The sequence below is a fragment of the Triturus cristatus genome, chromosome 4_2, assembly GCF_964204655.1.
Source record: "Triturus cristatus chromosome 4_2, aTriCri1.1, whole genome shotgun sequence".
NCBI classification, from domain to species: Eukaryota; Metazoa; Chordata; class Amphibia; order Caudata; family Salamandridae; genus Triturus; species Triturus cristatus.
The window spans coordinates 212,084,331-212,101,881 of NC_140586.1; the positions used below are offsets into that span (position 1 = coordinate 212,084,331).

A 17,551-nucleotide genomic window follows, 5' to 3' on the forward strand; every position below is an offset into this window, starting at 1 on the left:
CCTGTTGTTTTTGGGGAATCTGACCGAAAACTATTTTCGTCCGTTTCTATCCCAAAATGAGTGGTGGAGTAATCCCATTTTAATTGATCATTGTCCGACTCTAGACTTTTTTCCCTGTCATGAGTGCTTCGCCTTTTAGTGCGAATTGGTAATCGCCTTTGGGTTTGGGGTTTTAAAGGAGGGCTACCACTATCCACTCCAGAGAACTCATGATCAGAGCCTTCACTCTCGCTGTTATTAGTGAGTTCAGAGTCATCTGTCAACGAAAATTTTTTGTCTCCCTCTGGAGTCCCAATATGTTTCCGATCCATCTGGGAAGAGACCATGTTTTTTAGCTTTGAGTCTCGGTAGCCGCCAGAGTCAGATATATTAGCAATGTCTCCTTGTTTTTCAGTGTTAACCACTCTCTCTTCCTCTTCACCTCTATTTGTATTCAAAGATTTGGCATCCGGGTCACCCATGTCTGACTCTTTACTGTCTGTATTAATAAATGCTTTAGACATTGTTCCTTCTTCCACAGTTGAGTCCCCTATTATAGTTTCCGACACCTTAGGGATATTTGTTGTCTTAAATAGATTATTCTTAGATTTACTCTTGCTCAGAGACTTTTTCCCCAAAGAGTCCGCCTTTGCCTGCCCTGCGAACAAACTAGGAAGTGTCTGCTGCTGCTTTGGTCTAGTTGTTGTATCGAGACACTTCTCCCCCAGAGGCGTCGTCACGTTTGGCCCCTCCTCGCTCTGACCAGCTGGGAGAGCTGTGTTCGGAGCCCCCGGGGCAGCGTGAACACGTCGGAGCGGAGCAGCACCTCTCCCACTGCCACCAGCTGTCCCACAGTCCTTCGGCAGTGCCTTGATCCTTGGCGGCATACTTTCGCCCTGGAGAGGCACCAAAGCCTGCACGGACCTCTGAGCCCAGCGAAAAAACACCAGTCTCGCCCCGGCTGCTGAGAGGCAAGCTCGCTTCACTACACTGGCGGCAACTGCAAGCAGTGTTGGCCGCATGAACCGACTTCATCCGCCTTCGTCCGAGGTTCTCCAGAGTGTACCGTCTCCTTCCTCTTCGCTTCACACCACCAATAGTAAGTTTAGTTTTAAATAGTTGAATCGTGACTTTCCGGGGCTATTTCCTATTGAGTGAAAATCTGCTTTAGCCGGTAAATACCAGCATTAATCCAACGGCAGGGAGAGCGGCTCCGACAGCGTTCACACAGCCACCATCTCTAGAATTATATCTTTTAGATCAGCTATTATAGAGATTTCAACTCAAAAGGCGGCTGGTAGATATATGGCTTGGCGGAGTAGGGCTTACGAAAGTAACGAAAGGGTTGGTCACATGCTTGCAGTTCGTACGCGGGAAAAAATGATCCAAACTCTGATTAGTGAAATTAAAGATCCCATTGTTGGTATGGTCTCGAACCCGGGAGATATTCTTTCTGCTTTTCAAAAATTCTATCAGAATCTGTATACAGATGATATACAGATAGGGGTTCAAGAGTTTAGTGACTACCTCGCTGGGCTAAATTTAGCGAAGATTTTCCCTGAGGAGATATGTAGATTAGAAGCACCAATCACTATTGATGAGATAATAAAGGCAATCTACTCTATACCGTCCGGTAAAGCAGTAGGTACGGACCTGATTCCAGGGGAGTTTTATAAAAAGTTTAAAACACAGCTGATAAGTATTATATCTGAGCTTTTTCTAAATGCGCAGCTAAGGGAGTCAGCTCCTGAGTCATGGAAGTCCGCCAACATTGTCGTATTTCCAAAGAAAGATAAGCCTTTAAACTAACTAGGATCATATCGCCCTATAACGCTGGTTAACAGTGATACAAAAATCTACTCGAAGCTTTTAGCCAATAGATTTGCCTCAGTGATTAAGAAAGTAGTCTCTCCTTATCAACATGGCTTTGTCCCTGGGAGAGGAACGATAGATCATATTCGGCGTACTATTGCGCTATTTGATTCCTCTAAGGTTACAGGAGACCCTATGGCTCTTATACTTTTGGACGCAGAAAAAGCCTTTGATAGGGTCTCCTGGCCTTTCTTATGGGCAATCATGGAAAAAAAGGGTCTGGGAACCGGGTTTATCAGGGCAATTAGCTGTATGTATCACGAACCTGTTGCTAGAATTGCCATGATGGGGTCTACGCATGATATTATTCAAATTCGTCGTGGCACGCGACAAGGGTGCCCTTGTTCTCCTCTACTGTTTGCGGTCTATATCGACCCCTTAATAAAGAAAATAGAGGAGAATCATATGATTAAAACTTTATATACTATCGGCGGGGGCACCAAGATCTTAGCCTAAGCGGACGACTTGGCAATTATAACACCCGAGAGAGGCTCTTATAGAAATCGAAAAGGAAGCAATCTTATTTGGTAAAATCTCAGGGTATCATCTTAATGAAAGCAAGACGCTTATAATCAAGAATGACAAAGTTGATCTGGATGATTCCAGAGTAGTCGGAAATGCTAGGTATCTAGGGGTTAAAATCAGTGTAAACATAGATGAAATCGTCAATATCAATCTGGAACCTCTGATTCAGAAATCTAAGATAGAGTTTGACAGGATGAATAATCTCCATTTGACACTTTTAGGTAGGTGCAATGTGATTAAAATGCTGTTTCTACCCAAAGTCTTATACTTTTTTAGAGCCATTCCTGTGGAGATAAATAAATCTTGGTTTGTGATGATGAATCAAATGATCACTAGATTTTTGTTGGCCGGGCACCGCCCTCGAAGGGCATTGAAATATATGGCATTGTCTAGAGATCGTGGAGGCTGGTCAGTCCCTAATTGTCAACTATATTATTGGGCTTCGGCACTTCAGCAGATGTCTGTGTTATTGGGAAGACAAAGCGGGACAATAAGAGAAACAGACAATGTTTCCATATATGAGTTAATATATGGGACTGAAGCTCGAGGTTGTCTTATGCGACATATTGATTTTGCTTATTTTAAGAGAGTTAAATTTAAGGTATTGATGGGAGCATTTAGGGTGTGGACTGCTGTTCGGAAAAAAATTGGATATTGGTAGAATTCATAGATACTCTCCCTTAGTTAATAATGATTTACTCCCACCTATATTTCATGATGGCTATATGAAAGTATGGGTGGACAAGGGTGTTAGACTTATCGGGGATTTAATGGAAGATAAGGAGGTATATTCTTTTGATATTATTAAGGATAGATTCGAGATTGGGAACAATAATTTTTTCAAATATTTACAATTGAGGGATTTCTTAATTAAAAAACTAGTTACTGGTAGCAAAGTTCCCCTTTTGGAATTACTGCTTGGAGCTTCTCCATCCTTGTCCGTAATTTATAAAATACTTAATAATGAATTGGGTGATGATATAAACAAGCATTTAAATCGTTGGCAGGAGTTACTTCAAGCAGACATCGAGGAATGTGAGGTGTCACTTCGGCTTAGCCAGACAGCATTTATCTCGGCCAATCTTCAAGTGCAGTGTTTTAAAACTTGGCTTAATCTATATATTACCCCAGCTCGAATTTTTAGATGGGGTGGGACGTCGGGAACACACTGTTCTCGCTGTGGTCTCTTAGCCGCCGATAGCGTCCATATGTTCGCCTCCTGTCCCAAACTTGCTTCCTTAGTAAATACGCTCGGCAATTACTTAAGAAATATATTTGGATTTGAGTTAGAAATTACGCCTCATGTAATAGTCCTGGGGGTCAGTAAACTGGAAATGGCAGAACCAAATCAGATTTTGTTATATAGTGCTATGGTGGTGTTCAGGCTATGTTTAGCCAGTGCTTGGCTCGACAAAGAACCCCCGTCGATACATGTTTGCTTGGGGAAATTACTAGCTACATACCGTTGGGAGAGCGCAGTTTATAACCGAAGGGGATTTAGAGCGAAAAAGAAGGGGACTGCTGTATGGGCACCAATATTTAAATGGCTTAACAAGGAAGCAGTCTCTCTATTGGCAGAATAGTTCCATTATTTTGAAATCGGCTTAGGATAAGGGGATGCAGAATGTACTCTTATTTTTTTTTTTTAAAAGAACAAAAAACAACAAAAGAAAAAAAAATAAGAAAAAATCCAGCAGTTCTTTTCTATGTAAATGTATTTGTTCTGGACCCGAGAGAGGGGGGTGGGATGGGGAGGGTTAGGGTGGGTTCTCTGGATGGGGGTAAAAATGTATAAGACATCGAGAGATATGTTTGGGTTAGCACATGTTGTGCTTTCCTTTTTTTTCTTTTTCTTCTGTTCTTTTGCCTGATGTCAAAATAAAAAAAGTATAAATAAAAAAAATAAAGAATAATCGGGAGCAACGCGAGATTTCTTCGCACCCAGGGTATCTTCTTCCTGCCCCTGTGGGGTTGTGGCGGCATCAAGGGTATCACTGTAGAGATTTTGCTTAAGGGAATGCATAAACTTGACACAAGATTTCATCAAACTCTATCACAGGTAATACAAATCGGAAAAGGGTGAGTTATGCGCCAGGGCCCATATTATAGATTGTGCCCCAGGGGCACACTGGGCATATGCGCCCTCTTTCTGCGCCCCTGGGGCACAATGGTATTACAGAAGGGGCTGCAGACACGTGCGCCCCCTTCTGTAATACTGATAGTGCTGGTCGCACATGTACCCCAACTCTATCATGAGGAGGCATTCCCTCATTGGTATGGGGGCGTGGCCCCATGCAGATGAGAGAATCACTTTGCCTCTGCACCTGCTACATATTAGATACACGCAGGCGTAGAGGCAAACATGTCCTTAGAGGTGCACTGAAGGTGCGCCACAAAAAGATGGCGCACTTTCTGTGCCTCTACTAATAGGCAGCGCTCTGGAGGGGAGAAAGGTTGTCCCAGGGACTTCAGATATCCTCCTGCAGGTGGGTGCTTTCACTCACTGCTTCCACCTACACTGTGAAACAAAGAGTGGCTTTGAAGCAGCCGATCCATTTTTCACTTTAGTGGCCTCCCCGCACCCAGTGCACTTTTTGAAAGATGCGCCATTACGCAAACAGGGAAAGTGCGTCATATGCATAATACGACCCCAGGGCTTCATTTTTTTCAGGTAAGGGGTATTTAAGAAACTTAAGAGATTTTATATCCAAGAAGGAAGATGACGAAATGGATCTGGATTTCCGAGTTCTGTTGGATCACTAGTAGAGAGACTGACCTCAGGAAAGCAAGACTGGCCAAGGATATGCCCAGTGTAGGGAACCACAGCAGGACAGAGGGGAGGAATAATGAGTCAGTCATAGAACTGAAGTCACTCAAGTATGGATAGATGACATGCTAAGCACCTTCATGTTAGTTGTCTTTTCTTTATATAGAAAAAGCAACCAGAAATAGTTGAATGCTATTTTAGTGGCCCCTGTTAAATTGGAGGACATGTGCAATGTGGGCAGAGCTACTTCATTCCCTCTAACTCTGGATAATTGTTTTATGCACATGGGTGCTGGAAGTTCCTGAGATCATGTGGCTGCTGCCATCTTTTCTCTTTACTTCCAAGTCCACATCAATTGCAGTGCCCTTGGTTGGAAAGGGGAAAACAGATTCCCCCGAAGCAGCGTGGATGATAGAAACTTAGTGCAGCATGTGAATCTCTTACCTCATTATTTCACATAGTCCGATGTCAGAGCTGTCATGGATTATTTTCTTGAAGTTAAAGCATGACTTGAATTACGTGGTTCGCATTGGCAGTGCTCACACACTTCAGAACCATTCCAGTCAGCTAAGTACTGAAGAGCCTTTTTGCCTATAAGAGTGTAGCGTTGTACCTAATGCTTTTCTTGATCACTAACTAGGAGGAATAGAGGACAAGGCTGTGCAACATGTGTCAACTGCTAGATTTGCAGAACAAGATGTTTGCCATTGTAGAAGTCCGTGTATGGCAGTTGCATATTAGAACAAGCATTGGCAACGCCAATAGGTCTCACCTTTTGGACCTACTTGCTTTGCCAATGCTTTTGGAGGTAGGAGGTTACGTGAGGGAACGCACACGAGGGAGAGAGCAACACCGAGCACGGGGGTGCACTCTTTTCAGGGGAAAGAGCACATAGGAGAGACGGATCAACAAGGGAGAAGGACACGAGGCGAGAGCAACACGGATAACGGGCAGGGGGATTAGCTAAAGGGAAAGCACAGGCGGGAGAGGACTGCAAGGAGCAAGGGGGCGGGCTGGTTTGTGAGTGGAAAAGTTCTCAAGGGAGAGACCAATAGGGAGCAGGGGTGGGTTCGAAGAAAATGCGTGCAAAACGAGCGCGGAAAATTGGGTTGGTTTTCAAAGTGAAGCACATGACACACCATGGGGGGGGCGTCTGCACTGGGAAGCAAGTGAGGGAGAGAGCAAAATGGAGAACTGAGGCTGTGCTGCAGGGGGAGAAGCACATGAGGAAGAGAGCAGCAAGATCATGAGAAAGGACATGAGAGAGAGAGAGCAACACAGAGGGCGGGGGCAGGATTAAAGTGGGGGAGAAGCAAACGCAGGATCGCAGGAAATACGTGCACTCCTATAAAGTGCTTAACCAAACAAGCATTGGCTGCGCGGCAGTAAAAGTAACGCCGCGCGGCCGTAAAAGCGAAGTCATCGCGATCATTCTGAAAGCGATAACGATGACGTGCTAAAGCACTCTAGGGATGCGTGCGCGCTTGTGCGCGTGACAGTAAGCTGGTGGCCGCTTTGGTAGCACTTTTCAAAGCAGCTACTAAATGTCTCGGCCAGACCAGCGCATGCGCTGGATCATGCGAGACCTAACCGCTTTGGTAGCACTTTTCAAAGCAGCTACTAAATGTCTCGGCCAGACCAGCGCATGCGCTGGATCAGGCGAGAACTAAAAAAGACTTGTATATTTTGAGCTCAGTTTCTTTTGTCCATGGTTTCTGCAAAGCTGTGTTTCGGAAAACCAGACTTCGTGGCTGAGGATGTTTTGCTTCTCATTATCCCTCGTTGCATATCTTTCCTCAGCTGTCTGGAGATGCTATTCTGACTGCTGCTTTTGGGGAAGTGAATTCATCCGGTCACTGGGGACCTACAAGGCTGTCTTGGTGCCTGTGCTTGCTTGCGTTCTGGGGCCTTCCCTCTGTGCCCTGCTTTGATTGTGTGTGGGGGGCGAGTGGCGGGGCACATTATCCAAAGAGAGGGAAGATAAGGGAACTTGGGAGAAGCGAGTTGCCCGGCAGAAAGCACTTCTCTATGGAGGGACACATTGTGGCAGAGATGTCACCAACATGATTGATACCAAAAATTACCTCTCTTTACATTTACCAGCATCACAGTCTTCTTACCTTGGAGGCTCAATGCTTAAGGTGCTTATACCCTCTTGTTGCAGGAATGAAATTTGCAGCAAGCAGTGGATCTTGTTGTCAATATAGTGTTAGAAATCCATGAAAATAATTTTCGGAAGGGAAGCGGGCAACGTTCTGGTAACATGCCAAAGGAATGTTTTATAGATTATTAATATGCTTTGAGTATCGAAATACTTTTGCTAGAGAGGATTATTTGAAATCAATTTAAAATTTCAATTACTTTGGAATTAAATGGCGTTCTTGAGGATATGATACTTGTCATCCAGCAACCTGTTTGTAAGCATAAAGACTCAATTACGAAAACTGGTCTGATGTGTAGAGTTCAGTGTCCTATTCTATTAGGTGCTTAGTTTGCAGCCCGTAGATGGATAATTAAATATTCATTCATTCGTCTTCTCAATTTGATTAAATAGATTTTGAGTGAAAGGAGATGGGTCATTAAAGTGAGCTGTTTGGTACATGTGACTACAGGGACCATGCTTCACATGTTATACTTGCCAGGTTTATGCTAATGTCCCTCTTTCTCTTTTTGTTTTTCACCAGAAATGCTTCAGTTTGTTAGTAATCAGGTGGATGACTTCCCGGACCTTTTTGAAGAGCAGCTGTGCCCCACATTCTCAGCTACTGATGGGACCGAGGCGGTTCTCACGCAGACCTTAAGCCAGGGGCAACAACAGCAGTCCTACCCAACCCTTCCCCTGAAGCCACTGGTTACACAGCCTGCATCCAAAGTTGCACCAGCAGCCACCCAGCGTTCAACGCCGGCTCTCCAGCCTCGACCACTGATTCAGCCACAGCTCCAGCCACAGCTCCAGCAACAGACTATGATGATCACCCCAGCCTTCAGCACCGCCACCCAGACTCGTTTCATCCAGCAGCCCGTTATCTACCAAAACTCTTCAGGCGGCTTCTCAGGTATGTTGCATGAAATTTTGTATCCAATTTGTGGCCTCTATTTAGATAAGCTCCCTGACAGCTTTCTAAGTAAAGCTGCCTGTGCTTCTTTATGCAACATCTATCCTCTGTGCTAACATTGACTATATAAACCCTTTAACAGAACATGTCTGGTGTGCTTCTATGTGGAATTTGATCCTTATACTTTGAGATTAGGTTGACAAATTCTCTGGCAGCTTCCAGGGTGCAATGCATATCTTCTGTGTGCGCTTCTATTTCTCTGTGCAGAAAGAAGTTAGCTTTGAAAACTGTGTAGCAAAACTAATTTGATGCCTTCCTGAGATGTTACACATGCTTCTTGGGATCTGTGGTTTATGTTCATTGATTAGCTCTTAAGGCCCTTTAACAGCAGTTCGTCCAACGTCTTTCCTGGTACGGTGAATGTATGTCTGTTTTGGTATGTGGTGTAGCTCTGCCAACTGAACGCAACAGAGGAAAAAAATCCATCAATAAGTACAAAGCTAGATAGACCTTTTGGATGCCACGGGCTGGGACTCACACTGCCACGCTCAATGCTGTCCTGTGCACTAAAGCAGGGGTATCCAATCTTTTCTGTAGTGAGAGCTACTACTGATCAGTGAAAATCGTTGTGATACTGAAGGCCGTGCAACTCGCACATTATTGCCAGACACCCCCACGCCCAACTTAATTGACTTTAAGCCTATTGTTCCTAGAACCTGATGCTATGGTTCGAACAAAATACTTTGAGTAGGGTCTCTATGACAGGTCTGAGAAGTGTGTCAGTGAGAGCGTGGTCTTTGGGATGTATGAACATGTGTGTGTATGAATGGGATATGTGTTTTTAGATATACCGGAGGCCCCCAATATTAAAGGTGATATACCTGGGTTACCCAAGGTATTTTTCATTTGTCTGAATCCTGCTATTAGTCCAATAGATCTTTATCTAAGAATTCCCTCTTTTGTTCGGGTTCATCAGGAGGTCAAGTCCACCCTGGCGGCACTGCCCTCCCAGGGCAGGGAGAGGTTGCCGATGAAGCATGACACAAACTGTGTGAGGCTTCCTTTTCCAAAAGAATGGTCTTTCCATGTGCTTGGACTCTTATTTATGTGACGTCCAAATAGGGCTTGGACTTGAAGTCCCAATTAGGGGAAAAGTCCTTTCTTATTTTGTGCTACTTTACCCTGTTGTGTTGTAGGATTTGGCTTAGGGAGTACATACGGTGCCCTCCACTCCCCCTCTCCACTTGTGTGTGAAAAGCTGTAGACACACTGCGTTATTTATACCAAAAAACAGCCATTAGTTTAAATGGGAGGAACTTAAAGTAAAGAAACATGCTTCTTAAACATTAAGACGTAATTGGCCTAAGTGAAAGTGAAGCAAAACTTTGACTTAACGTTTCATAGAAATATTTTGTTTCACTTTAAATTTCTCCCATTTGAAAGAAAAAAAGACTTTGTCATTATAAATATGGCACAGTGTCTACTAGTCACTGGGAGCAAGATGCCTGCTGTTTGCAAATGTGACACTGACATGGGAGAACAATAAAATGAGGGGTTAACTTAATCATTAAGGTAGCGTTTCATTTTCACCCATTTGAAAGCATTCAGAAACATCTTTTTATTTTCAAACTCCAATATAGAGTTGACCAGGACTTTTAGCTAAGAGTTAAATACCTCAGTGCTTCAATTCTTCACCTCTGTGCCTCAGTCTGGGTCATAACTGTGACTGAGCACTGCTCATTATCAGGTCTTGCTATCTGCAGCCTAATGACAATAATGTAAAATGAACACTGTTTTCCCATAACTTTAAATGGAAAATGTGACCCTGTGCTTATTTAAAAATAAACTCCAGGCTGTGAGCTACTCAGAAGGTGTCTGTGCACTACTGGTAGCTTACGATCGTCTGGTTGGAGACCCCTGCACTAAAGTATACAAAAACGTGATGGATGGAAAGCTTGAATTAGTCTTAGCTATGGGTTAATTTGAGCATTCCATCCGTCACTTTGTTGTTTTTGCATTTGACACCCCATTGACAGCAACACTTTGTAAGTATGGTATATACATCCCGGTATAAATGCTACCAGCTTCATATTGCTGTGTCTGAATCTTTTCAAGTGAGCGTGACTGCTGCACCTGAACACGCTCAGTGCCCACAGAGTGATATGCAGACATAAACCTGGGGGAAAGGGGAGCTGTGAATGGGATTTTAATTGTTTTTTTGTTCTATAACATTGCACCTTTTGACCATTTTTGAGGTGAGAAGAACATCTGTGAACTTTGAATTTTAAGGTGAGAAGAAAATAATTGCTTTATGCTAGAGTTGTCGAATGTAGATCCAACATGGCGAGATCCAGGGCTCAATTTCAGGAAGCCCACATATGATTAATTTACATCGAGTGAAATTTAGTGAAACTTTTGCACAGTCCCCATTTATCATGAACATTTAGCCTGGGTCTTTGGATTGTGTTTGATATGCTTCTTGCAAGAAGAGACTCATGCCTTTCTGGTGTTATGCTGAATTTCACTTCAAGGTGAAGCAGAAATGGAAGGGAGTTCCATTTATTAGATCTCCCCCGAGGCTCTGACACCCTCTGTCGCATCCACTCTGTCGTGTGAATGTTGTCTGTAAATTCCCTCTATCACATTAAGTTCTTCTGTAAATACCCGCAACAGCTATATTTTGAAAAAAATGACTGTCTCACTAAGTTTGCTTTTTATAATACATCTGAAATGTGAAGCAGTAAACTTCTCTTCAGCACAGATAATAAAACTAACATTTGTCCAATCTACTGAGGAATCAAGGGCGACTTGAAACTTTGTTGTGGTAACAACTGTAGATAAGCTGTCCTTTCATAGCCTGCTTCCATCCAGCCAGCATTTGTCTTTTGCCAGTCCTTGCTAAGTTCAGTTAGGATGTGCCTGGGTCTCCTCATGTTGCCAGCCTTTTCATTGTCATTCTTTGCAGTGTTCCAGCCCCAGGTGCAGAATCTGATGACGCCGTCCCAGGTGCAGTCAGTTGCAATTCAACAGCAGATGCAAACGATGCAGGCTCAGCGTCTTTTAATGCAGACCAATGGGACCATCCAGACCCTCGCCCCAGCAACCGGCACCATCCAGACTCTTACCCCCGCCACCGGCACCATCCAGACCCTTACACCAGCCAATGGCACTATTCAGACACTCACACCGGCCACTGTACAAACCATGACGCCGCAAGTGCAGCAGGTTCCAGTACGTATGTCTGTCTGAAAGAGGGAGTGGGGTGCTAGATTGTGTAAGTGCAAAGTGGGAGTCACCCATACTACTCTTGTCCAAGCTTGTTACTTTGATACCTGCTAATCTACATGCATTTAAAACGTATTGGTTAAATTGTGTTTAAGTGCAGTTACTTAAGGACATTGTTATGCAGACAATAATTATATACCCATCATAACAGAAAACTAACATAATTGACATGTTTTTCATACTTTGGATAGAAGGCAGCATATAACATGCAGGTGTTCAAAGGGCTGCAGAGCTAGCATTACATACAATAGCTTAGTTTGTAGCATGTTGCTCCTGTAGATGACATGCTGTGAACTCGAATACCATGTAGTGTTGGGAATGGACGTTTGCAAGTTGTTTTCTTGAAGAATTTTTCATTTTCAAGACTTATTTCTGAACCCGCACAATACACCAGGACAAAGACTGACACAGTTTCCTTAAAAGGCTCAGATGTAGAGGAGTAAATACATTCTCTGGGGAGCAGGCACCAGGGACAAAAAATACCCCAGGTACACCAATAGCTTCTCTTGTTCTTTTGGTGTTGTCACCCAATCCCATCACACATGGGGGATGATCCTCAGGATTACTCCAGCCTAGAGCCATACCCGACAGGGATCCCACCACCTGATAACACAATGGCATATCATGCCGTGATTCAGAGACCCGCTCCCCAACATAAGGTCAAACTTTGTGTGTTTGAATTTTTTCATAGAGACCTTGTCTGAAATGGAGAGCTTCCTGTCCATGTTGAAAACGATGACGAGGTGTGTAGCAGAGAACGTTTACTGAGCCAGTAAATATTAGGGTTGTTACTCCCTGATTGGAGAAAGCAATATAAGGCCGCTCTAGATAGTCCACTCTGCATCCAAGGTCCTGTGCCTCCACATTTTGTGGCGGCGCACATAGCTCATAAACTAACCATTGAGAGAGCACTGGTGATGCAACCCCCCCCCCCCTCCCCGCCCCCATCCACCCCCTAAAACAAGTCAAGTGAGAAGATGCGGACGAAAAACCTGTTGTTTTTTCCACAGCGGAAGGAAATAAAGTGGGTCCTGTCCATCTTATAGCAAATGTACTGCCTGTAGTACCACACCACACCACCAGTCATACCACCATGGCCTCATACAATCAGCAGCTGTTCACGAAGGAAGTACGAGCAATTCTAGGCACAGGTGCCTCAAACCAGTACTCCACACCAGCAGTGTCAAGTAGTGTGATCACTGTACTTCCTCAGTCCCAAAAAGGACAATACAGCCTATCCTCCACCTCAAGCCATCGCATCACTAAAATTAAAATAAGATTTATTCGGTTTGAAGAGATAAAACCATAAAAGCACAAGTAAAATATAATACAAACAAACCAGATGGAGAAACATACCCGGTTTACGCATAGTATATACATTGTTAATAGGTGTGCAATTTAAAAGAAAATATGTAGTTACCAAGTTTTCATAAACACACGTAAAATAGCCGCTAAACAGTGCTTTAAATGGTGCAATAAGACCATGCACTTAATCGAGTTGTTTAGTTAAACGGCTAATTGCAACAATGTAAAGTGCCTAATGCCGGGTCAGGCGAGTTAGTCACAACTCGCCCTAAGCCTGATCGCAGATTAAAACAAATTAAGCACATAAACTGTGTTACCCGTCAACATTTGAAGAAATATAAAAGCGGGCCGTGCTTGTCTAAAATTAGAATATTTCAAAATGGGAATTAAAAATGATTTTCTGGGCGTATCGTAAAATGGGCAAAACATCATAAATGGAACCATGTCCTGCGGAGATGTACCATCGCAGCCACACGACGAAAGAGTATGCCCTTTGTTCTGACCCCTGGGATGTGTAAGAAGAAGGTGGAAAAGATCAAACTGAAACCTGGTCAAGAGAAAACGGTCATATGAGTTTGAGAACCCCAGCAAGTACGGCACTACCATCTGAGTGGTCCTCAACATGAAAAAGCGATGTACGCCGGGCTTCGGAAGCTCCTTCTTGCCAGGGTCAGGTGGGCAAAAAAGGCCGTCTTGATAAGGGCTAGATCTTTCTTATCCGTGGCGTCGGAGTTGGGGAAGAAAAATCTCCCCTTTCCAATCTTTTGAGGCTTTTTTTTTTTTTTTTTACATATTTGAGCCATGGTACCCTGGCTACATGATCGAGATCCAGACAATCTCTTAAAATAACCTTATTGTGCGAGGTCTCCTTCCCAACCCAGGTAAAAGACATCTCAGAAATCTGTTTCCCACGATTTGGAGATCGTCTGTATTGGTGTACCCCCAAATTTCACTGAATTAAAAGGGCCTTTGAAATTCACTTGGCCTTATAGAGCTTTAAAAGGTCCCCAATCGGTCTTTTCCCCAGTCTAGTGGCAAAATTAAATAAAGTGAGTCCTGTCTGTCTTCTAGCAAATGTACTGCCTGTAGTACCACGCCACCAGTCATACCTCCATGGCCTCATACAATCAGTCTGGTACATCAGCAGCTGTTCACAGAGGGAGTACGAGCAATTCTAGGCAAAGGTGCCTCAAACCAGTACTCCACACCAGCATTGTCAATTAGTGTGCTCACTGTACTTCCTCATTCCCAAAAAGGACAATACAGCCTATCCTCAACCTCAAGCCATCACATCACTATATCCCCTGGGAAGATATGACAACCCTGTAGGACATCATCCCTCTGCTCTGTACAGGAGACCATATGGCGACCCACGTGCTCGAGGACACATACTTCCACATTCCATTCATCTGGCTCATCACCAGTACCTCAAATTCATGTTGGGTGGCAACACCCCAAAGGTATTTGAAATGTCTTTAGTGTTGGTTGCAGCACAACTTTGCCACAGTGCAATTCAGATACTTCAATATTTAAACTGCTGGCTTGTAAAGAGCGGCAGCTGATCATGCCCAGCACACACTCATGGAGCAGCGCCACTCCTACATGGGTTAGGATTTACATGAAATGTCAAAAGTCCCATCGCAGTTCACAGTAAGTTCAGCTGTTTCAAGGAGCAATGCTAAACTCAGCTACAGGAAAAGCTTGCCCCAAACTGAGAGGGCGTTGTAGGAGTGTAGCAAATACAAGGTGCACTATGTAGGCAGTCCAGACGACCCTTATTGGTTTACAGAGCTTAAATTAATAATCCCAAAGGCTCCTTTTGTGGTAGTGTAGGCAAGCGGGTTAGGCTTATCAAACAGTAGTGCTAAGCATTTTTTGTACATACAGAGTCAATTAATGAGACCCACACTCAAAAAGAAGCTTGAGACCGATTTAAAAGAATAACCAATATATATAGATTATATACATTTTCAACACCAAGAACTTCGTTATTGGGTAAGCACTTTTCAAGTAATTAATTTTTACAGGTGTGTAAAGTTGTCACTCAAATGCATTTGTACGTGGTAATGCTTTTCTTTGGTGAAATAAACTTCTCTTCCAGGGGATCCTCATCAATATTCATAAGCACATGAATATTCCCGCCCATGCGCGGGACCCCGGAAACATATAAAACATATATGTGGAAACCATGTATGTAGCTCTACATATATATATATATTCAGTGAAAAAACCATAGGTTTCACACATGTTATAGTTAGCTGGACATTTTACTTATAAAAAAACAATGAAATTCCCCCGTTATAGTTAGTGCAGGCAACTATAACTCACGCGACCGCAATCCTCTGCTGATGCTAATACTGTATTTAGACACTTCATTAAATTTTAGCTATACATATATTACAAATATATTTTTTTCATAAAGACACATATGTCATCAGCAGAGGATTGCGGTCGCGTGAGTTATAGTTGCCTGCACTAACTATAACGGGGGAATTTCATTGGTTTTTTATCAGTAAAATGTCCAGCTAACTATAACATGTGTGAAACCTATGGTTTTTTCACTGAATTTGCAAGGTTTTTTAAATGCTAATTCCTAACTATAACGTGTGTGAAACCTATGGTTTTTTCAGTGAATTTGTACGTTTTTTTAAATGATAAGTTACTTTACGCCATTCGTGGCGTGCGCGCCCACTTAACGCAGTTCGTTCCGTGCGCGCACGGTGCGCTTCGCGCACCGTGCGTGCACAGTGAGTACGCGGTCCGCTTCGTGCACCGCGCGCCCACTTTACGCAGTTAGTGCCGTGCACGCACGGTGGGCACGCGGTTCGCTACGCGCACCGCGTGCCCACGTTACGCTGGATGGGCCATGTACGCACGATGCGCTTCGCGCAGCGTGCGCACATGGAGGACAGATTATGCGCTTCGTTGTGAAAGGTAAGCTTTTACATTTTGTTTTGCGTGCTGTTACATGCCATGCACAAATGGTGCCCTTCGAGCGCCATTTGCACACGGGGTGGGGAGAGTGTGGATAATTTTTTTAAAAAAAATATTTTTTACCGTACGCGTACGGTAAGCGTAATCGGCGAATTTTCGAAAAAAATTAAAAATGATTTTTTGGCCTTGGGGGTTCTTTGGGGACACATTCACCAAGGCTAGGTGGTTTGGAGCTGTCTAAACAGTCCCTTTACATGTTTTTTGCCTTTGTTTTTCCTCCTGCTCTCAGAGTGCGAGAGAGAAAATGGCGGCCGCCGCTTCCTGGTTTCGAACGATTCGAATGTTTACTAAGATCTAACAGCCAATCAGAATCGTGCACGCGCACGTCACCGTACGCGTACGGTAAGCTTACCGTAAGCGCACGGTAAGCGCACCGTACTCAGATATATATATTGATTTAAATGCTACTTTCTCAGGAACTACTGAACAGATTTACACCAGACCTACAAAAGGCACTTCCTTGACCTGAGGACTACCTCTCTGCCAAATTTCAAGTAACTCTGTTCAGCCGTTCGTGCTGTAGCTGTGTCTAAAGGTCCTATGGAAAAATGCATGGGAAAAACGCGTTTTGGGACCCCCCTTTTTTCTCAGCCCCCGCTTGACGAATCCCCCCGAGACTTTCAGGGTAGGAGCGGAGCGTAGCGCCCCACCTATTTTGAAAATTTCGCGAGGATTCGTCGACCGGCGCCAAAGTTATTCCAAATAGAATGTTGCGGATTTCCTATGGAAACAGGGTCCTAACTATAACTATCTACTGGCGACCGCCAGTAGATAATATATATATATATATATATATATATATATATATATATATATATATATATATATATATAAACAATAAACACACAATGCAGCCTTCCTTATACCAAAAAACGCTGAGCAATGTTGTAAGAATTTCCCTTGCATATAAATACAATTTCAATATTGCAGGGAGAAAGAAACGCATTTGAAAACTGCTTTAATGCACAGCAGAAATATAATCCTGCAAAGAGGAATGAAAAATAAAACATTGCCATAGGCTGCATTGCAGAAACACCAATGTAGAAAGCTAAAAAGCTAATCCACAGAAACACACAGAATAAACTGGCACTGTGCCATTAAGGCAGCCATGACCCCTAGCTTCGCATCATGCCTCAGGGGTGACAGTTAGGTCAGTTGTGTGAAAGTGCCATCTTTCTTGCATGGTATGTCAGCCCCTGGTAAATGGTACTCTAGGTACCCAGGGCCTTGTGACCAGGGAAGGCCCCCAAGGGTTGCAGCACCTATTGTGCCACCCTTAGAGGCCCTGTACCCTGACACCCACACACTGCCCTTTTAGGCGGAGTGTCTGGGTACAGAACAAAACAGAGTCGACATGGCACACATCCCTGTGTGCCATGCCCACAACACACACTGCCCTGGCATACCTCAGCCACCCCTCTAGCTGGGTGCCCTATGCCAGTGGTGTGGGTACAGGTGCATGAGCCCTGTGCCCCTACAGTACCCAGGTCCATTCCTGGGCACTGTAAGTGCAGTGCTGCCATTTAAGAGTATATGGTGCTGGGAGATTGTTAACACGAACTCCACAGCACCATGATGGGTCCACTGAAGACTGAAGTTTGGTATCAAACTTCTCAGCACATTAAACCTGCACTGATGCCAGTGCAGGATTTAATGTACAATGCACGACAGAGGGCGTTTTAGAGATGCCCCCTGAACCTAACCTACAATCCACGTCTTGTCTGAGGGGCTGCCTAGGCTGCCACACAGCAGACATGTTGCTGGACCC

The 17,551-nt window shown here is 44.0% G+C and overlaps 1 protein-coding gene across 1 annotated transcript in view; it reads left to right on the forward strand.

The window, feature by feature from the left end:
• The window catches only part of SREBF2 (sterol regulatory element binding transcription factor 2), a 236,024-nt gene that overhangs the window by 21,420 nt on the left and 197,053 nt on the right, over positions 1–17,551 (forward strand). Inside the window, exons 2-3 of the mRNA XM_085601233.1 lie at positions 7,828–8,199; positions 11,165–11,430. Coding sequence (XP_085457359.1) covers positions 7,828–8,199; positions 11,165–11,430 — 638 coding nt within the window. The remainder of the gene's footprint in view (positions 1–7,827; positions 8,200–11,164; positions 11,431–17,551) is intronic.